The sequence below is a fragment of the Phocoena sinus genome, chromosome 16 (assembly GCF_008692025.1).
Source record: "Phocoena sinus isolate mPhoSin1 chromosome 16, mPhoSin1.pri, whole genome shotgun sequence".
Classification (NCBI taxonomy): domain Eukaryota; kingdom Metazoa; phylum Chordata; class Mammalia; order Artiodactyla; family Phocoenidae; genus Phocoena; species Phocoena sinus.
This window is the reverse complement of record NC_045778.1, coordinates 55,628,134-55,651,571: the sequence shown is the minus strand read 5'-3', so window position 1 is coordinate 55,651,571 and position 23,438 is coordinate 55,628,134. Positions and strand designations below refer to the sequence as shown.

The 23,438-nt window shown below is 41.1% G+C and overlaps 1 protein-coding gene across 4 annotated transcripts in view; it reads left to right on the top strand.

The window, feature by feature from the left end:
* Nucleotides 1–23,438, top strand: part of HPSE2 (heparanase 2 (inactive)) — a 569,943-nt gene that overhangs the window by 429,562 nt on the left and 116,943 nt on the right. For all 4 annotated transcript variants that reach the window (XM_032608390.1, XM_032608392.1, XM_032608391.1 and 1 more), the window contains one exon: nt 1,124–1,238. In XM_032608390.1, the coding sequence (XP_032464281.1) occupies nt 1,124–1,238 (115 nt within the window). The remainder of the gene's footprint in view (nt 1–1,123; nt 1,239–23,438) is intronic.

Below are 23,438 nucleotides of genomic sequence, written 5' to 3'. Positions count from 1 at the left end.
AGACGCGCAGGCTCAGTAGTTGTGGCTCACGGGCCTAGTTGCTCCGTGGCATGTGGGATCCTCCCAGACCAGAGCTCGAACCCGTGTCCTCTGCATTAGCAGGCAGATTCTCAACCACTGTGCCACCAGGGAAGTCCCCCAAAGTAGTTTTATGTGGCTTAGAGCCTGGGGAATAAAGTTTAGGGTGACAGAAGAGGTGATAGGTGAAGCCAGACAATATATTCTTAGGAAAGATTGTGAAATGTCTTATCTTTTACCCTGAGAAGACTGAAGCTCTAAGTCACCTTTCTTACACACATATATTATTACAATTGGAAATTTCCTTGCATTTCAGAATACAAACAAAGAAAATGAAATCAATTCACAAATGAATGAATGAATGAATGAGTTAAATGTGTAAATGATGAAGGCAGAGTTAGCAGTAGGTGTTGGAAAAACCATGAGGACAGTATTTTTGAAGGATAGCATGCCCTGGAGACTGTATTTGGCATGATGGGGTATGTAATAAGTGTGTGAGCAATGCAGGTCCTCCACTGCAACATGTGTGTGATGGTAGCATACTCCAATCCCTGTATAGTTAGTTATAGTGCCAAGGGAAATTATTACTGCATTGCCTACTGACAGTGATATATGAGGGATGCAAATGACTGGACCGTAGGTCGCAGGAGTATGTGGGTTAGCGTCATACGTAAAGTACATGTACAGTGAATAGGTGCAAGCAGGGGAGTTTGAGTGATGGAAAATATAGTGTGTGTGCTTCTGTGATTGTGTGTTTTGTGGTCAAGGGGGATGACTTTAGGCTTACAAGTGGCTAGGGTGTTCATTTTATTTGTTAGTATTATAGGAATAAGAGATGTCATTAGCAACAAGCTATTTTATGACCAAGGGCAATTCATTTTACTCCTCTGGACCTCTTTATTTTCTTATAAAATGAAGAGGTTAGATTTGATCATCTCTATAGATCTCTTCCATCTGAGTATTTAATGCTTAAAATAGTTTTCTCTAAAGTACTAGGTAAATTTGATGGGTGTGGGTGGTGGTGTGTATGTTGGCAATTTTTACAGAGCTTGTTTTATGCTATTTTTAAAATGTATTGATGTAGCTTTTTTCCCCGGCTTTTCAGATGGTTGAACACTTTAGGAATGCTGGCCAATCGGGGCATTGATGTTGTGATTCGGCACTCATTTTTTGACCATGGATACAATCACCTCGTGGACCAGAATTTTAACCCATTACCAGTAAGTGTAATATAAAGGTTCCCAACTCCTTTTCCATGTCCTTCAGTTCTTTTGATCATGCTTTGTTCCACACTGGTAGAATTTTTCTCCTCCTTCTGTTACCAGTTAATTTCATAAATTGAACAGAAGAATTCTTGACCCATTTTACAGACTCTTGGCTTCACCTCCCACACATACCCCAATATATACACACACGTATGTACATATGGGTTTATGCACATACACATATATACATTTGTATGTATTTATATACTTACCACTATTATTTTAACAAACCTTGTGCAGTTGAGATTCCAAATCTACTTGTGGCCTGTTTGAACTCTGCTTGAGTGAATTTTTCCAGATTGTTTTCTTTTAATGCTAATAGGAGACTTAGTTAATGTTAGATGCAACATGTTGAAAGCAGATGGGAGAGTGTTGGCCAAGATCAGATACAGTAGGAGCCCACCCCTTGGAAAATGGCTGAAGTACATTTACATCAGATGCTGATCCCTGTGTGACAACGAGGGGATTTGCCCAGGGTATCACCTTCTCTAGGAAAGCAAAGGAAAGGGAAGGCTAAAGAAGAATGGCAAGAGCAGAGATCTGGGTTTGTCCAGTGACTTTATTGACCAATCAAAGAAATCCCACTTAGTCTAGAAAAGCTGTGCTTATCAAAAATATGACGTGAGTTATCCTTCTCACAGACATCTTAGTCATGATAAAAGGTCAGAGTCCTCTCATTAACCCATAGAACGTCAGAGCTGGCATTCCCCTTCGAGATGATCCAGTTCCACCTCATATAACAGAGGGAATGATAGCCTGGGGTTGCAGGGAGGGGCATGTAGAGCCAGCCCTAGAACCTGCTTCTGTGCTCTGGTCCAGTAATCTTCCTACAGAATTACTGCTGCCCTGGGGTCCACAGTAAACAAACCCAACTGGAACCAGTGAGTGTTCCTGCCATTTGCTTCCCCCTGCCCATTTCCACCCCGCTATTCTTCTCACTACCCAGGCCTCCAAGCCCAGAACAGAGAACATCTTGGCACCCAACAGCACCATTGCCATGTCTCAAAAGAATCCCTCTAGTTAGAGTACTAAGTAATTATTGTATCCCTGATTGTACATGACTCCAATTAAGTCACAAATATTAAAGCTGACTGGCACAGTTGCTTTTATTCACAGGGCCAGGATACCTCTCTCTCAGTGTATGTGGGGCTGGGGTATGGAGGAGTGAGAGGGAATTTTCAGTTTGTAACCATAGGGGGTTTCCTTTGTTTGTTGTTTCTTTTGAGCTCATAAATTTGTGGTGATAAAATAAATAATAATTAGAAAAGCATCTATGAAATGTAAGCACTGAACAAATATAATGTCACACAAATGTAAATATTTGTTGACCATCAGGCACTGGGGAGGAGACTAGTAGTAGATACCTGAATAAGTAGATAGTGGATTACTATAAAAGGGGGTCAGTGAGGGCTCCTTTAGAGTATATCCAAGGAAGACCTCTCTGAGAAGGTGACATTTAAGCCAAGAGCCCAGTGACAAGGAGCCAGACATGCAGATTTTTGCAGAAGAGCTTTCATGCCGGGGGAGGGGCTAGCACAAAGACTCCGAGGCAGGAACAGAGTTGGCATGTTTGAGGAAACATAAGAACACCAGAGTGCTGGGGGCCTGGCAGGGAAGGGGGAGACTGGACATGAGGCCAGCCCGGGTCAGATCACAAAGGGCTTTGAAAGCTAAAAGGAGTTTGACTTTTATTGTAAGTAGTATGAAGAGCCATTGGAGGGTTTTCTACAGGGCAGTAACATGATCTAACTTACATTTTTAAAAGATCACCCTGGTATAATTAATGCACCAACTATTATTTAATAATGTGTATAATACTTAACAATTTACAGACCCACTTTCATATACCACACATCAGTAAAACTCCAAACACTCTGTCCTTCCTTCCTCCTGTCTTTCCTTTATTCCTTCCTTCACACATTCAAATCTCTTTCACTCCTCTTGATCATGTACTATATGCTGATCGCTATTCCTGGCAAACAGCCACTGTGACGAGCCAAAAAGACAAGGTCCTTGAACTCCTGGAGCTTATAGTCTAGTGAAGTGAACTGAGAAACGGAAAGTATATAAACACATAAATAAGATAAAAAAAATTTGTCATAATTGCTCTGAAGAGAGCCTGGTGAGATGAGTATGACTATTTATACTTATTTTGCTGAAGAGAAACTAGGGTTCTTTCAAGTTGTTAAGTGACTTATCCAAGGTCAGACAAGTAGTAAGAGCTGGAACTCAGAGTTTTTCAGTTCTAAATGCTATTTTCTTTTCACCGTGCCACACTGTTTCTTGCAGTACTCTCTTTGGTGTCTGTGCTGTGGTCTGAGGCCACTGTTAGTCTCCGAATTGAGTCTGGAGATGGGAACAGGCATCTTGAGGAACTGGAGAGAAGAAAACCTAGGCTAGAAGAAAACCTATGGTCTGTGGGTGACTAGACTGGTTTGATTTCCAGAGCTGGACAAACCTGGATTGCGTATCAACTCTCTATGTACCTTCGCATGGCCACGTGTTAGGTTAAAGATGCAAGTTCTCATGGCTTCGTTCTCCCCAAATAAGCGATAATACAGGTGACTTTCTTTAAAAGCTTACCATGAGACACCTTGGTTGATAGGTAGTAGCAGCACAGAGGTTCACTGGAAGCTCAAACAAGTCCTATTAATAAATTTATTTATTTATTTTTGGCAGTGTTGGGTCGTCGTTTCTGTGCGAGGGCTTTCTCTAGTTGCGGCGAGCGGGGTCCACTCTTCATCGCGGTGCGCGGTGCGCGGGCCTTTCACTGTCTCGGCCTCTCTTCAAACAAGTCCTATTGATGTAGTACAAAGGCTCAAATGTTCTGCACAGCTGTATTTCTGGAAATGCCAAGCTCTAGTAAAGAAACTGTATGTAAAAGCACTTTAAAAGGTAGCAGGCTTTCTTTTTCTCTTTCTTTGGGCTCATAAATTCTATACCTTACAAGCAGAGAACTTTGCAGCTGGGAGAGTGTGTCCTAAGTCTCCTGGAAAGAATTTACTAGGCTAGACCCAGGCACCAATCGGACAGACCTTGCCAGCAGGCCCCTGAGATGTGCAATGGTCACAGACCTAGGATCATACTGTTGCCGCTTCAGAGAGTCGTACGGTTGATATCCAAACACTGACAATAAAAACTTGTGGGTTTTACACTGTGATTAAATCTTCAAGAGTGTTAAGAGTTTAGGGCATTAGTGAGTTATGTTTTAGTTGCCTCCCAGAAAAATCAGTATTTTCTATTACAGTCCCTTCAAATTCAGCTCAGTGCATTTCAGGAAAAGATCCTATTGGCAGATACTAGTTTTTTTTCTGTTGTTGTCGTTATCGGGTCTTAGCCTAATGGCACCTCAACCCGTATCCCATATTACCCCTCCACCTACCCAGTCAGCTTTTGATTCGAGTTTGTAGGATTCCAGTCCAGCTCTGGCAAGGCCATTCCAATCTAAGGTAAGAGAGAATATTGGAGGTAGTCCTTTTTGTTTTGAGAAAAGATCATTTTCAACTACAGCCCATGTTGTTCTGGCTGTTCCTCTAGAAATGTGCCAACTCTCCTCCTGTTGTGAGATTTTCCTTCTCCTGGGAAGAGGAGAACATTTAGTCCAGCAGTGCTTCATCACTCGACTCCCACCCCTTTCCCCTGACCTGCTCGCCATTGGGAAAGAGGGAACTTGTGAGTCTCCACAGCCTGTCGGCTAGTCATGGGCTCTCTTGGGAGTAAGGGATGTTTGTGCAGAAGAGATCTGCACGTTCAGTGGACATAGTCCAGACCCCCACCAGCCGTGGGCATTTCTCCTAAGAGACGGTTTTGGAATTTAGCTTGCTGCTTTTTTTAAGAGCTTGATTTACAGAGCTTTCAAGGAAAGGAATAGTGAATTACTAGTCAACATCTTCTTAACTCCCACACCGGCCTAGCAAATACAATTCAATTCAAAAAACATTGACACTTCAAATGTGTCTGGCTCTAGGCTAGGTGTTCTGGGGACATGAAGATAAATAAGATTTGGTTCTCTCATCTGTAGAGCTAACAGTCTGGTGTGTGTCTGAGGGATTACAATTTAGTCCTTTGCTTAGAATAAAATAGAAAGGTAGTTCACATTGGATAGCCTTTTCTATACTGGGCATAGTGGTAGGGATATTTATATTTGCTGGCAACATTCTTTTTTGCTGACTACCCCTTATGAATAACTATAAACATTCAATTCAGCCCAATGCACAGTTATTGAACACTTGCTGTGTACGTTGTTCTGGAATACAGTTAGTGGTCATAGAAAACTCACTAGTCTATGACAGGATTGAACCTATAGCTGTGGTTCCTGTAGCAACGTGCTCTGAGCCAAGCCGTCACTGTTCAGATGTCATTTGGCTATTGGAAAGAAACTCCGCATCTTAATGATATCTGCGTAGCTCCACTTCTTAACCTATCACAGGGATGAGATCCTAGGTGCTCCATCCTTGTTTCCCTTTGAAACATTAGATTCTTATGCACTACACAACCATGATGTGGAAACAGGATGAGCTTAAATCTGTCCCTTTCCTGAGGAAGAACATCCAGTTGCAAACTCATGTCCCATGGATGCTGGATGTTGCACGCTCTCTTGCAAGAAGAGCACCACCTAATGAGGAGGCCTCGGGGGAGCAGCAGGAGCCTGATACGGTGACAAGGTTCACAGATTCCAGTCCCGGCTCTGCCGTCCATTAGACGTGTGTCTTTGGGTTCCAGTTTTCTCATCACTCAAATTGTGATAGAAATGTCTCCTCTATCTGCCTCCAAAAGATACTGTTATAATCCTTGAGAAAACTAGATATGACAGTAGGATTCTGATTTCATATGTACGTGTACACATAGAAAATTACTGGAAGGGACTACATCTAAATGTTAAAAGTGGTTTTCTTAGGGTGGTGGGATTACAGATAGTTTTTATTTTTTTCTTTGTGGATGTTGTATGAAAAATTGGTGCAATCGGCATTATTGCTTTCATAATCTGAAAAATAAAAGGCTATTTTTAAGAGAAAAAATAGAGTGTTTAGAAAGAAGTAAGTGCTTTATTACACTTGTGCTTTGTGCTCGATACTGTGCTGGACCCTGGAGACAGTGTCCCTGCCCTCAAGGAGCTTACAGTGTGGATAGGAGATGGATCAGTCAGCAGGGACTGTGGCAGAAGTGCTTTAGCAGGACAGAAGAGGAACAGATGCCAGCCTGGGTAGAGGGCAGGCATGGGGCATCAAGGAAACCTTTCTGGAGGAGACAGTACCTGAGCTGGATCTTGAAGGAGAAGGGCAAGCTAGCCACAGGAAGAAGAGTTTGAGGTCTGGGGAGAATCTTCCAAACAGAGGCAATGGCATGTACAAAGGGTCAGAGGCTTTAATATTCCAGAGAGTCATGGTGGATGGATTATGAAAAATTACTTAGGAAAGCTTTTCCCATCGCTCTCTGTCGGCCACACAGGCTGTGTAAAAACTAAGGAATCTCAAAGTTACAAACCTGGAGGTGGTGGGGGCAGGGGTGGTACAGAACCTTGCCAAATTAGCCTGTGACCTGTTTCTTGGCGTAGCTTCCTTTCTCTTTCTTTTCTTTCCCGTGGGAGCCATCAGGAAGATGAAAGAAGCAGAGAGTACCTGTTTAGGGGTAGCTGTGATGTGAAACCCAATCCTCTCATTAGAGTCCCTGACAAAGACTTCTCCATGTGCAACCTTCCTTTGTGGGAACCTGCGGCTGCTGAGAGAAGGACATCCTCAGCTGCAGGATCAATGACTGGGACTCAGGCCGGCTCCATGTCAGTGGCTGAAGCGCCTGGGCTGCATGCCCAGTGGGCATGACTTGCTTCTTTCCTCCTCTGTGCCTCTGAACCCTGGCCTCTCAGATCAGAGCCTGCACCTGCACCATGTGACCAGGCACGCAGCTCTTTTGCTCCTGATGCTTTAAAGAGAAGCCCCTCTGATTTTTAACTACCAGTCTTCATCCGTGGCTTATTTATCAACCTGAGTGGTGCGCACGGGATGTAAGTGACACATGTCAGCAGTTGAACGGCTCACCCTGGTGGAAGCTGTCTCGGGAAGTAGAAAGAGCTCTGCACCTGGAATCAGAAGATGTAGGCTCCAGGGCAGCACCACAGTGTTCCAGTTGCTTGAGTTTGCATTTCCTGCTTTGTAAAATGGGGCTAACTGTGCTGGGGTCAGGGAGTGGGGCGTATCTGAATGTCATGCTTAAAAGTATTGGCATTGGAATCAGACTGACCTGAGTTTCAGACCCAGCTCTGTCATTTACTACTGTGTCCCTGGGCGGATTACTAAACCTCAACAATCATCCATTTCCCTTCATAAAATGGAGACAATAATAGTGTCTATCTCAGAGCATTGTTGGAAAGGATTGAATGAACCAACGTATATGTATCTTTTACCACATAGTAAGCACTCAACAAATGTCAGCGGCTATTATTATTTTATAAAGTCACTTTGTAAAATTCTGTAAGTCAGTGATATCAGTAATTATCATTAATAACGAATATAACTGTGGCAAGATAGTATACATTTGAATATTCATACAGATACCTGGAAATCAACCAAGTAATGATAGCTAAAGTATGAAAAGTAAATTTGTTTGCAAAAATTAAGTGACTGGAGAATTAGAAGAACAAAAGAGGAAAGCTGTGATTCCTGCACTTGAAAGGAATTGACTGCAAATGGTTAAAGACAAACTAAAAATTACATTTTATTTTCCTCCAGAGAAGATGCTGCCAACCTTTCCCACTGAAGGCAATTAAGACGGTAACCACACTGCAACGCTAGCCCTAATACCTTCATGTGGTATTTATAAATGGCCCAATAAGCCCTGGAAACCATGATATGTCACATAAAAAGTGCTAATGACAGCACATTATATGAATCACTGAGAAGCAACAATTGAAAATCTCACTCTGCCGTCAACCATTTATATTGCTCCCAGATTGCAATACCGAGGGATTACAGTTACAGTCAGTTGTGCAGCAACCTAAATTAATCAGGGAGAGGGAGAAGCGATTGCAGCCTCACTGTGCTTGAGCTTAGGAGCATAGTGTGCCGTCCTCGAAGCCACATTCAGATGCTGGAGGAGCAAGGCCAGCCCCGGAAGCGCAAAAAGCTGCACCTTACCTAACTTCATCGGTTCACCTGAAACACTAGAATATTATCGAAAAATCATCTGACTAGAAGCAGAGGAAGGGAGGGAGGGAGGAAGAAAGAGAATGAAAGGAGACGAAAAGTGGGACGCCCTTTGGTAGGTTGGAAAGATCTTTTGCGAGTGCCAAAATATGACAAGCTTGTAGTTATTTCACCTTAAACATTATAGGTACAAACATTAAGGGCACAATGATGTCTGGTTATGACATTTAGGAACCAAGAAATAGGCCTCTGATAGAAGTGACCATGAGAGCCAAACATATAATACATTGTCTTTTCTAACTCAATTTTGATTGTTTGTTTGTTTAAATAAAAGCAGAAGTCTTTAAAAATAGAAATAGAATATTGTTTTTAATTCTTATTTAAATGCGCTACACTATTTATAAAGTTTAAAAAATCTGTCAGTCATTAGGTACTTCACTCACTAACTTTCAACTATCATCAATCTCTGTTCATTTCATCTCTGATTTGGTTTTAAGCATTGAAAGGATTGAATAGAACACGTCATTTTGACTCACTCTAAATCTGACTTGAGCAGACCTGCCTTCTGCTCCAAATTCACTGCCCTCATCTTAATGTCAAAATCCTTGTAGTGTTTCTTCATTAGAGCAGTGATTCTCAAGTCTATGCACATTATAGTCACCTAGAGGGCTTAAAAAAAATACCTGTGCTTTGGAACCACCCCCCAGGGATTCTGATTCAGTTTGTCTATAGAGGAGGGCAGGTGTTTGTATTTTTTAAAACTCCCGGAGTGATTCTAATGTGCAGCCAGAATCGAGAACCACTTAGTTACAGGGTGCCATTTACCCTGATTAAATTAAAAGTTACCCTTTCGTTTTCCTGTACTCTTTTGTACCCAACTTGTGCTTCAACAGTCAAGATATTAACAAAAATTTTAAACTGTCTATCATTAATTCATTTGCCAAATATTTATTGAGTATCTATTATGTGTCAGACACTTTTCTAGTTTCTGAGGAGATAGAGGTAAAGGAGGAAGACCAGATCCCTGCCCTCATTGGAGATTACAGTCTAGCAGGGGATACTAATAATAAACAAGTAAACTAACACTAACATAATTAATTACAAAATTCAGAATGGTATGTAGGAAGTTGAAGAATAATGAGGAGAGGATCCCTCTTTGGAAAGTGTGGCCGAGGAAGTCTTCACTGGGAAAGCAGCCACTGGAGAAGCTGGTGGAAGAGCAGAGCGTCCTAGCAGAGGAAGCAGCATCCACAAAGGCTGCAGTGGGGAGAGGCTCTGTCACACGTCAGAGGCTGCGCAGTGTCTCTAAGACTACCCTGAAGCGTGCACCAGGCACAGAGGCAGCCAGCCAACTGCTGGGTACAATTTATCTCGGGCTCCCACACCTGATTCCCGACCCTACCTGTGTCACCAGCACTTGGCAAACTGCTTTGCTTCCTGTCTCTTCGTGTGAATGATGGTATCCCACTGCCTGCCCCTACGTCTGGGGTCCTTGACCAAGCCTGATGCCCACTGCGTTTCCCTGTCACCGACCTGGCCATTTCCATGTGCACCCTCTGTCACCTCTCAGCAGGCTCTGAAACAAGAATGGCAGAATAACAATACTTGTGGAAGCTGGTGTTGAACATTTTGGAGTTTGTCATACAATTCTGTTTTTGTGTATGTTTAAAAATTCAGTCATTTTTTTTTTTTTTTTTTTTTTTTATAAATTTATTTATTTATTTATGTTGGCTGTGTTGCGTCTTCGTTTTCTGTGTGAGGGCTTCCTCTAGGTGTGGCAAGCGGGGGCTACTCTTCATCGCGGTGCGCGGGCCTCTCACTGTTGCGGCCTCTTGTTGCGGAGCATGAGCTCCAGACGCGCAGGCTCAGTAGTTGTGGCTCACGGGCCCAGTTGCTCCGCGGCGTGTGGGATCCTCCCAGACCAGGGCTCGAACCCGTGCCCCCTGCATTAGCAGGCAGACTCTCAACCACTGCGCCACCAGGGAAGCCCAAAAGTTCAGTCATTTTTAAAATGTCTTCATGCTCGTGTGTTGTGACATACAATAAAGCCAAGCACTGTTTTGGTTGTTCTGGGACATAAAAAAAGTCAAATTCCTTCTCTCCATGTTCACAATCTCTTTGGGTTGACAGAACATAGAGCCTTTGAGAGGGAGCTAATAGATGATGCCCTAAGGTCTGTCTTGTTCGCTCAGTATCTCCAAAGCCAGACCTCCGAGTAGGAGATATTACTGTTGTCTGGAAAGAAAGTGCTAGAGGGGAGAGTCAGGGAAGGCTTGTACAACAAGATGTCATTAGTGGACACTTGTAAGATTAGTTACCCAAAGAATACATGTTCCTGAGAAAGCTCCTTGCCCCAGGGCACCATCTTATAGACAGTGGGAAGGAAGGAGTGCCTTCGGATGGAAGGAAGACCAGGAGTTCTGTATCTGATCCCAGTTTTTGCCACCAGCTCATTCATCCTGGGGCACTGGGTACTCTGGGTTCACCTCAGATGTGGGTGTTGAACTCGACCATTTGAGGTTCCCTTCAGCTCTGATGTTTTCTTATTCACTGTCAAGATCTCTATACCGGTATCTTCAGACATACCTCCCAGCTGAACTGACACTAATAAAACTTTAAAAAATAAAACTAAACCACACTGTTTTACTTTTAAATAACACAAGGAGTAATTTCTCTTTTCTCAAGGCTCTTGTAACCCTGTTATAGCAGTTATCACTTTCGTTATTAGAGTTGTTGGGGTACATCTAATTTCCTCTCTCTGACGGTAAGCTCCTTGAAAACACAAGCCATCTCTCATGTCTTTATATCTCTCACAATTCCCTGATCATAGTCAGTCCTTACTGAATTCTAAAGATGCTCAGTGACTGGGAACCTGGGGGCTGCAGAGCACTCCTTAGTAATGGAAATATGGAAGGCAGGTGTTTATTGTCAGGTGTTGCACGCACACTGTGTAAAAGAAGATAGTTAGCTTGGTCCTTAAGAGACTGGGCTCTGGAGTCAGATCTGGATGTGAATTCATCTCCACTGTCTACTTGCTGTGTCACATTTGGCAGATTTTCTCATCTTCCATCATCGGTATAATGAGGATGCCTATAGTTTGTACATCACAGGGTCCTTGTGAATGCTTAAGAAAGTGCCTGACACTAAGTATATAAAAATGTGACCATTATTCTAAATACATGAAAATTATTCCTTGGACATAAATTGTAGTAATATTTTCTTAGGTCAGTCTCCCCAGGCAAAAGAAATAAAAGCAAAAATAAATAAATGGGACCCAATAAAACTTATAAGCTTTTGCAAAGGAAACCATAACAAAACAAAAAGACAACCTATGGACTGGGAGAAAATATTTGCAAATGATGCTACTGACAAGGGCTTAATTTCCAAAATATACAGATACCTCATATAACTCAATATTAAAAAAAAAAAAGAAAAGCAAAGAACCCAATCAAAAAATGGGCAGAAGACCTAAATAGACATTTCTCCAAAGAAGACATACAGATGGCCAGGAGGCACATGAAAGGATGCTCCCCATCTCTAATTATTAGAGAAATGCAAATCAAAACTACAATGAGGTGGGACTTCCCTGCTGGTCTAGTGGGTAAGACTCCATGCTCCCAGTGCAGGGGGCCTGGGTTCAATCCCTGGTCAGAGAACTAGATCCCACATGCATGCTGCAACTAAGAAGCCCACGTGTCACAACTAAGAAGTGCACATGCCGCAACTAAGAAGCCCACATGCTGCAACTAAGAGTCCGCATGCTGCAACTAAAGACCCCACATGCCACAGTGAAGGTCCCACCTGTTGCAACTAAGACCCAGTGCAGCCAAAATAAATATTTAAATATTTTTTTAAAAAACTACAATGAGATATTACCTCGCACTGGTCAGAATGGCCATCATCAAAAAGTCTACAAATAACAAATGCTGGACAGGTTGTGGAGAAAAGGGAACCCTCCTACACTGTTGGTGGGAATGTAAATTGGTGCAGCCACTATGGAAAACAGTATGGAGGTTCCTTAAAAAACTAAAAATAGAGCTACCATATGATCCAGTAATCCCATTCCTGGGCATATATCTGGAAAAGATGAAAACTAATTTGAAAAGATACATGCACACCAGTGTTCATAGCAGCACTATTCACAATAGCCAAGATATGGAAGCAACCTAAGTGTCCATCAACAACGATGAATGGATAAGATGTGGTATATGTATACAATGGAATATTACTCAGCCATAAAAAAGAATGAAATATTATCATTTGCAGCAACATGGATGGACCTAGAGATTATCATACTAAGTGAAGTAAGTCAGACAGAGACAAACATTATATCACTTATATGTGGAATCAAAAAAAAACAAATCAACATATTACAAAACAGAAACAGATTCACAGACATAAAAAGCCAATTTATGGTTACCAAAAGGGAAAAGGGAGGGGGAGGGATAAATTAGGAGTATGGAATTAACAGATACACACCACTATATATAAAATAAATAAATAACAAGGACTAACTGTATAGCACAGGCAACTATATTCAGCATCTTGTATAATAACTTTCGTCTTTGGCTTCTTTTAATTTATTCTTTATGTTCCACCATAAGTTCCACAGCTTATTTCCACCCACTAAATCATCTGGCTTTTCCAGCTCCCTGATAAGGCAGGTAGATAGCACAGATATACTTATCCTGTTTGGCAGAGAAGAAAACTGAGGCTCAGAGAGGTCCAGCAACTTATCCAAGGGGACACAGCAAGACCGAGCCAGTTGTTCTGAGTTCTGTGATTCTTCATTACTACTTTATCTCCTCCCTCTGGTTGGTTCTGCCACAGCTTTGTCAAGTTAAGAATTCAGGTTAACCGTGTCTGCTAGAGGCCAAGGCAGATAGAAATGGCAATGAGGAAGCAAAATAAAAAGCTGGCTTCAGAGTAAAATAAAATGATTCAGGAGATAAAACCTGGGATTTAACAGTGACTGACTTATAGATTTACATTTTTACTGAATAATGAAAGAACGAAGGAAGAAAGGAACAAATTTTCAGTTTCATGCAGCAGCAGGTTAGTTTCACTGCTTATAGTGACTATATTTTAGAGATATAGAGTTTACCTGTCTTATGGCAGCTATCATTTTCCTCATTATTATTTATGTATATGTCTACCTCCTTGTAAGTGGGGCTACTTTAAAACCTTTCCACCAATGCAAGAGCTGAGCCATCCCCTGATGTTTAGCCATCTGATGATGGATGGCAGATCCAGTTCCAGAAGTCAATTAAATTGTTTGGGAGAGCCATAGCAGGGCATTTTCCTGAGGAAAGTTCCAAGGTGGCTCTGAAAGACAAAAGATAATTAATGTCCCTTCATTAACCGTACCTCCTGAGAAGTACTGCAAACATATATTTGAAGATTTGCCATGAATGCAAACTGGTCTGGACCCTTGCCCTTGGGGGCAAATAAAGGAAAGGTGTTGTCAATGTCCAGGACAGCATACCAAGTGCCATCAGTCTGTGCAGTGGATTCAGCTGCAGCTACAATGTCTGGAATAGCGGGGGCTGCAGGAGTAACAACTTAATTCAGTTGGTGATAATCTACCATAAGTCTCCAGTTCCTGTTCCTCTGGACCTACAGAGCTATAGTGTTGAGATATTATATCTCTTAATATCCCTGCTGCCTTTTAGACCTTAATCAAGACTGTGATTTCCCTTTCTCCTCCTGGGACCACCTGGAGATAGAATAGGGAGGTGGGCTGGGGAGTGATTAACGTGTCCCACTAGATGTGAATATTCCCGCTACATGTAAATGTCCTAATACATGTCTCATTACTTCTCTACATGTGACTTTTCTAGATCAGGAGAATCCCCTCTGGATATTATGAGCATTCACAGCACAGACATGTAAAACATCAATGCCAATACACATTCCATGAGGAATATACATTGGAAGCCACAAAAACAAAACATTGAATTGGTCCAAAGGGCCTCACCCACAAGATCACTTTAGATTTATTTTTCCTACTGGAAACCCTGCCCAATCCTTATTAGTTGAATTCAGGAGCCTCCTCCCCACTGAAATGGGTAGAATGGTGACTTGGGCACCTGTATCTAAAAGAACCATAAGAGTTTGAGTTCCTTCCTCCCCAAAGTTTCCCAACTTACTTGAATGGACGCATATGGTCTTTGGTCCTCATGGAGAAAGGGAGACCTCAATTCTACCTTTAGTCATCTTTCTCCTTAGAACAGCTAGAACCGGGATAGAGGGGAAAGGAAGGATCAGGGATGCTGAGGAAGAAAGCAGCTCCACACCAGTAAGCAAGGCTTTGCATTTACATTAAGTTAGGTATCTTAAAAATAACAGCTTTTTGAGGTAAAAATTCACCTACCAGAACATTCACCCTCTAAAAGTGTACAGTTCAATTGTTTTAGTACTAATATATTCATAGAGTCGTGCCACAATCTATTTTAGAATATCACCCAAAAAGGAAACCCCGTGCCTATTAGCAATTACTCCCCATTCTCCTTTTCCCCCAGCCTCTGGCAACCACTAATCCACTTTCTATCTCTGTAGATTTGCCTATTCTAGAGATTTCATATAAATATGATCATACAGTATGTGTCCCTTTGTGACTGGCTTTTTTCACTTAGCATAATGTTTTCAAGGCTCATCTGTATTGTAATATGTATCGATACTTCATTCCCTTCTATTGCTGAATAATATCCTGTTGTATGGCTATACCATGTTCTATTTACCTACTTGTCAGTTGATAGACATTAGAACTATTTCTACATTTTGGCTATTATGAAAAATCCTGCTATTAAACGTAAGTGTACAAGTTTTTATGTGGCATATATTTTCATTTTGCTTTGGTATATACCTTGGAGTGAAATTGCTAGGTCATGTGTTTAACTTGTTGAGGAACTGCCAAACTGTTTTCAAAGTGACTTCACCATTTTTTATTCCCACAAGCCATGTATGAGGGTTCTAATTTCTCCACTTCCTCACCAACACTTGTTATTGTCTGTCTTTTGATTATAACCATCCTAGTGAGTGTGACTTATATCTCATTATGGTTTTGATTTGCTCTTCCCTAATGACTAATGACGTTGAGCATCTTTTCATGTGCTTATTGGCCATTTATGAATCTTCTTTGGATAAATGTCTATTCAAATTATTTGCCGTTCTTTAAGTGGGGGTCTATTTGTCTTTTATTGTTGGATTGTAAGAGTTCTTAATAATACAAATGCTTTATTGGATATGTGATTTGCAAACATATTTCCAATTCTGTGTGTTGTCTTTTCATTCTCTTGATAGTGTCTTTTAAGCACAAAAGTTTCTAATTCTGATAAAATCCAACTTATATATTTTTCTTTTTGTCACTTATGCTTTTGGTGTCTAATCCAAGGCCACGAAGATTTACTCCGATGTTTTCCTCTAAGAGTTTTATAGTTGGCTCTTACGTGTAGATCTCTGATCCATTTTGAGTTAATTTTTGTATATGATGTGAGATAGGGATTCAGTTTCATCCTTTTGCATGTGGATACAGTTGTTCCAGCACCATCTGTTGAAAAGACTATTTTTTTTCTCATTAAATTGTCTTGGCATCCTTGTTGAAAATCAATTGACCATAAATGTAAGGGCTTTTTTCTGTACTTTTAATTCTATTCTATTAATCTAAATGTCTGTCTTTATGCCAGTACCACACCGTCTTGATTACTGCAGATTTGTAGTAAATTTTGAAATTGAGTATGAGTCCCATGGAGAAAATGTTCTTCAGTTACAAAATTGTCTTAGCAACTACTTTCAGTTTTGAGCATTGTGTCAGCTGCTCATAGCTCAACCAAATGAACTGCCGACGTTCATTCCACCCAAAGACCCATATTGGGTGGCAAGGTCATCACTACTGACATCACCTATTTCAGCTTTAGGAATCCCTTGGCTCAGTAACCTCAGCCACACTGACTTTAGGTTGGGGTAACAGGACTCACTGCCCCCATTGTCATGATAATATCCTTTCCCTCACCCAGCTGGGGAGAGTGAACAACAGACATGGTACAATTTTGGTGGCTTGTTTCAATCCTACCTCTCACTGCTCAGCCTCTAAATATCAATTCAACTTTTGTTCATTAATAGGCAGGACACTGGGGGACCCTTACTCCCCAACCTCACCCACCACTTGGGTGAGAGCGTTCACCACCAGATCCTGGGAAGGCTTCATATATCCCTAAACCTGGCCTACAAAGCCCTTGTCCTTCCTCTTCCATAAAATCATGCCACTGTCAGCACCCCATCCTCATCACTACAGCTGTCAAGAACTGTGAAGGGCCTGAGATTTTACCCTGCTTGCAAACTAGTATGTTAGCCTTTGCTGCTTCATAGATGTAGGCAGAAGACACAAGACTCCTGGGTCAGCAACAAAAGACTATGTACTCATGCACAGCAAGCATCGTGAACATTAGCATATCTGCACTGGTTCTTCTGGCCACCAGGTCCCACAGGGGCAGTGCAGTGGGCCCATGTGTATGCTCCCCATGCAGTGGGTTTGAGTTGCAGCTGAGGAATTCAGGACCAAGGACCCAGCACTTTTTGAGCAAGCAGCAAACATTGTAGCAAGCAGTACACAAACCAATGTTCCTCCCCCCAGAAGCATGCATGGTAGTTATATACCATGGTCACTGACCCATTTTATTGCCTATGTGAGTAGCTACATAAACTGCTCTTTATCAGAATACAGATAAACCTTGTAGACTGGCACACTCACCAAGAACATGCAAGACAATCAGGGCTGGTGGCCACCAGTTTGGTGGCCTCTCCCAGAATTCCACCCCTTGGCCCTATATGTTCTTGGCTGAGCTCAAATTTACATCTAAGTGTGACAGTCTGTCAGTCACTCTGGTTAATCTGACTGACAGAGGTCTGGGACCAAATTTGTTCAATTTGTTTCATACAGTATGATGGTTAATTTTATGTGTCAAGTTGGCTAGGCCGTGGTACCCAAATATTTAGTCAAACATTCTAGATATTTCAGTTAAGGTATTTTTTTAGATGAGATTAACATTTAAATCAGTAGACTTTACGTAAAGCAGATTGTCCTCCATAATGTGGGTGGGCCTCATCCAATCAGTTGAAGACCTTAATAGAAACAAAACTGACCTCCCCTGAGCAAGAGGGAATTCTGCCAACAGACTGCCTTCCAACTCTAACTGCAACATAACTCTTCCCTAGGTCTTCAATCTGCTACAGATTTTAGACTTGCCAGCTTCCGCAATCATGTGAGCCAATTACTTAAAATCAATCTCTCAGGTAGGTAGGTAGATAGATGAGAGAGAGAGAGAGAGAGAGAGAGAGAGAGATACACACATAACATCCTATTGGTTCTGTTTCTCTAGAGAACTCTAATTCATATAGCATTTAATTAAAGTTACTATCAGAAGGACCTTTATAAAATACTGACAATATTGTATTACAATTCACCTGTTCATCTTTCTTTCTTCTTCTTTCCCAAGAGAGGAGAAACATTTGAGTTGAAAGAGATTGTGAAACTTTGGGTATAGAGACTCTATTTTAGTAATCTCTCTGTTCCTCAACTATAGTAGGCATTCAATGAAGGTTTGTTGAATGAGAGGGACTGAGTGTGTGAGTACATGATTGGAGTTCTATTGCCTCTGGTTGGCTTCCCTAACATCTCCATCCAGCAAAAATGTCTAGTTATCTTTCAAGCTTCATATCACCAATCAACTCTTTCTCAGAGCTGTTCTTGAATTCTTCTAAGTGAATGTTTTCTCTCCTGCTTCTAAATTTCATTAACATTTTATCTGTATCCCTTTATGCATTTAGTAGGTATGATGTTGTCTATAAATATTCATAGTCTTTTGCAAACTTGTCATATTTCCCTTCCTAGAGTATAAGTTCCTTGAGAGTAGGGGCTTGGTATACTGATTCTTACATCTCCTCTAGCACCTAGTACACAGTTGGTACCTAATAAACAGTCAAAAATTGTCTGCTGACTTGGGCTGTCTCAAATGAGAGTAGGGAATCAGTGACACAAATGTGCTAATTGTCCACATCTGGTCTTAAAGGTGTTTCTGATTATTAGTTAGCAGTTCAGTTTCCCTTTAGGAAACATGGCCCTTTTGCTAATGATCACTTTAACTACCACACATCTCTGTAATGACTGGTTGCCTTTAAAATGAGCCAATAACTAGATGTTTATGGAGAGCATACATGTGAAAGACCTGTGAAGAGAATACACAAAAGGTTCAGAGACCCAGTAGAATGGGTGGTGAATTTTTCTAGAAATCCTACTTCATATATCTCATTATCATCTTCATCTTCTGAGCTACCATAAAATGAGAGCCTGCTATATGCCAGGAACTAGGTCATTTCATACCATGTTTTTTAATCTTTAAAATAACTGGAATTTTTCTTTAATTGTTACTTTTTAATTTTAGATTTATTTTTTATCAAGGTAACATTGGTTTATAACACTGTATAAGTTTCATGTGTACTCTGTTGTATTTCTACTTCTGTGTACCATACAGTGTACTCACCACCAAAGAACTAGAAATACTATCTTTAATCTACTGTTGAGGAAATGGAGGCCTAAGGACCTTAGGTAATTTACCCAGAGATCACTCACAGCCTACCTAATCTTCATATCCTGCTCATATCTAAGCTCTCTGAAGTCCATCTCAGCAATATTTCTCAAAGTCAAGACATCCACTGTCATTACTCCAGTCTCTCGGTCATTGTTTAGTCCCTCTTTAGCTCTTGTCTGGGTCATCACAGGGGGCTTCTCATGGTTCCCCTGCCTGTAGTTTCTTCTACTTCCAGTATGTCTTCCACAGTATTAGACACAGACATAGACATAGTCATGTCACTCACCTTCTTCAAAAACCTTTGTTAGATTCCCATTGCCCTCAACTCCTAAGCATGGCATTCAAGGATTTTTGTAACCTGGACTTGCCCTCACTTTCTAGTCCTATTTTGAACCAGTTACTCCCAGATTAATATCCACAATAGGAATCCCTCACTCTGGTTCTCTAGTAGCACTTTAATTATGTTACACCTGGTTCTCCAATACTGCCTATCATAGTTGTAAATACACAGGTCAGTCTCTCCTTTTAGACAATGAACAAATTTAAGGCAAAGAATATTATGACTTACTGTGCCTAGCACATAATAGGTGCATAAAGAAAGATTATTAAATTGGCTGAATTAAATTGAAATGAGCTTGAATTTGGGGTGAATAAGTCATTAGAAGCCATACCCCATTTTGAGGAACAATTACAGCTGTGGCCTAAAGGGACACATTTATGATTATGAATTGATTATAAAATGATTATAAATTCTTAAATCGGTCTCTATACTGTAAGACGCCAACCATTCAGGCAGTTGTGTATCAACTACAATATGGACAGAATGGATCTCAGATACATTTAGGACAACTTTTCTAAGTGTTTTGCTAGCTCTGAAAAGAACCTGGGTGCAGTGGTTCCATACCAACTCAAATAAGACTTGAGAGGGGATTTGAAGGGTGAGAGAGAGGTAGCTTGCCAAATGAAATGTCTTAGAAACACCAATTTAATGACTTACATATAAGTTAATCATAAACACATGCCACAGAAAAGGCATGTTTTGGCTCTCTGTGGACCACAAATGATTGAAAAATAGTTGGAGATATTTCCTGAGCCTAAAAATGAAGAGAGAGCAGGTCTATACTTCTTTAACTATGAATATTAGTGCAACAGATAAATTATCCAGGGGGTCTGGGGAAGGTAGAAATATGGACAGGAAATAAGAAAATGAGATTCAGCTTGAAAGTATGCTCCAGGTACATCTGGGGCAAAATAATCAGAAACACAAAATTTTGTTTGAGAGAGAATGCAATAAAGTTATGGAGACTACAAGGCATTCAGGGTAATTTCTAGTTGGTATGGCCATTGTGCTTTTGGTAATATCAAGATTTACCTGGCAGAAGAAAGCTTTTGCTAAAATTGTACTAACTTTTCCAGATAACTCAAGGAAATAAATGAACAAAGTCAAAACTGTACTCTTTGAGCATAGAGTCCAGAGGCAAGATGGAGTCTGAGATCCAAAGCAAGAGAAAACTGAAGTTCAAGTTCAAATGAGATACCTTTGCTAGGAAAGGACACAATCTTTGTCTGAAGCCATGAACACATTATGGACCATCAACAGAAGACCTTCCTAGAAGTGTTTATCCGTCCTTATAATTTGAAAACACTTTTTTTTTTTTTTTTTTGCGTTATGCGGGCCTCTCACTGTTGCGGCCTCTCCCATTGCGGAGCACAGGCTCCAGACGCGCAGGCTCAGCGGCCCAGCCGCTCCACATGTGGGATCCTCCCGGACCGGGGCACGAACCCGTGTCCCCTGCATCGGCAGGCAGACTCTCAACCACTGCGCCACCAGGGAAGCCCTGAAAACACTTTTTGAAGAGATCAGACATCTGAATAGGCCAAGCTAAAGTCCAGTCATGATAGGCAAGTTCTGACCTTGGAAACTGGGCCATGCAGTGTTATACAGGTACATTGAAGTGAAGACCAAATGCTCTAATGACAAGGAAATACAAAGATGTTTTCTTCAAGTCTAGAAAAGAGAGTTGAAGAAAATAATCTATTGCTTTCTAGGAGGCAGGATATCTTGATCTTATAAAAATCTCTGGATGCCCAATCAAGTATGAGAAAAATAACAATGATCAATGATAATTATAATCTTACATTTGTACAATGTGTTACCATTTACCTGGTGCTTCTTACTCATTGTCCCATAATCTTCTCAGTAACCACCAGACAATATTACTATTTCATTTTTACGGGTAAGAAACTGAAGCACAGAAATGCCAATTTGCTAGCTAGTGGCAGTGTCAGGGACTCAAGACTGGTTCTTCTGAGCCCTAATTCAGTATTCTTTCCGTATCTAGATATTTTTATAACTTATTGGTATAACTCTGTAGGGAAGATTACTATAGCTTGTTGAAAGTTTCTTTACGTAGTTCATATCTCTTGTTGATTGGATGGTCTAAGCGTTTTACTATACTAACTCATTTAATATTCACAGCAATACTGTGAGGTAGACCTTATTATTACCCTCATTTTAAAGATAGAGAAACAGGTAAAGAGCGATTAACTTTCCCACTGGTTAGTAAGTGGACGGGCTGGAATTCAAATCCAGGCAGTCTGGCTCAAGGACTTACTCTTTACTACATTTTGCTGAATTTAGAAGCTACTTTATCATAAATATCATTTTTTCTGGTGAGGGGAAATCCATAACAAAAAGAAGTTGGCATCTAATTCTGGGTGTATCTAATCTGAAATACAGATTTCAATTAACTGCATGTTTCTGTACTGGAGAAAAGTTAATGTGACATGCCTATCAGCAGATGACACACTGTGACTCCAACCTAGACATGTAGCTCTAGTCTCAGCCACTATTGTGACTGCTAAATCCTGGGTGGAAAGAGATTTTCAAAGTGTAAGAATAAGGAGTGAGAGTCTGTCCGAGCTCATTGAGAGAACGGGCTGAGACAAAGCAACAGCCAAAGGCCCCTGAGACAATAAAGCCCAGAGGATCTGAACTGGTTTGGTAACCTGGTGAGCCACAACCAACCCCCATCTCTGCATGAGACCCTCCAACACTAGCAGGTGCTGCTGCTAACATCTGCAGAAGATTTGGACTGCACTCCTGGATTTTAGCAGAAATTGTTCCATATCAATCAGCCAGCTGAATTCATCGAGGACCAGGCAATTCTAAACTGGTCTTGGTCCTCTGGCAGGGTGTCAGGCCTGCCAGAAGTGATGAGCCAGGATTTGAAGCCCAAGTCTGACCCCAGAACACTTCATCTTTTTTTGAATTTAATTTTTATTTTATATTGGAATATAGTTGATTTACAATGTTGTGTTAGCTTCAGGTATACAGGAAAGTGATTCAGTTATACATATACATGTATCCATTCTTTTTCAGATTCTTTTCCCATAAAGGTTATTACAAAATATTGAGTAGAGTTCCCTGTACTATACAGTAGGTCCTTGTTGATTATCTATTTTATATATAGTAGTATGTATTTGTTAATCCCAAATTCCTAATTTATCCCTCCCCCCAGCCTTTCCCCTTTGGTAATCATAAGTTTGTTTTTGAAGTCTGTGTTTCTATTTTGTAAATAAGTTCATTTGTATCATTTTTTAAGATTCCACATATAAGTGATATCATATATTTGTCTTTCTCTGACTTACTTCACTTAGTACAATAATCTCTAGGTCCATCCATGTTGCTGAAAATGGCATTCATTCTTTTTTATGGCTGAGTAATGTTCTGTTGTATGCATGTACCACTATGTTAACCACTATATTATTTTAACAGCAGGGCTTGAATTTATACTCTACAACTCAGATATTTTAAAAAATCAAACTTTATTTTACTAACTGATCCTTCTGAGCCGCTACCTGGGAGTAATAGAACAACAACCAAAAATCAACTTGCCAGTTAAAGGTAGCTCAGTCTTTTCTTCCTGGTAATTTTGCAGACTTTTCATAGTTTCTGTCTCTTACTCCTCCTTCCTTTCTTCCTCCTAGATGCCATCAGAATACAAAGGGATGCTGACATTTGTTCTGGTAATGGGGAGGGGCAGCATGGTTCGTGTGCTATCATCTGGTTACTCAGTCATCCCCCCGATAACATGACGCACTACCCTGGTATTTACTGAGGTGTAGGGGGTGCTGCCATTGGCTTCATGTTGGCACTTGCCATTGAGCATGGGCATTACCATTGCTCCATGCTAAGTTCCCCATACTTTGGGACCTCCTTGTACTGTCGCCAAGATTCTTCCAGACACCAGTCCCCTCAGCAGTTCTCCATGACCTAACAGAGGACAGGGGAACTTGTGGGTCTCCTGCAGCCAAATGGAAGCCAAAGCAGACAGGAAGCACTGACTCAGCCTCTCTTTTCGTGGAGTCTCACTAAGCCACTGTTTCTGTGCCACTGTAGCTGCCCATGTTGGTATGTAAAGCCTCCC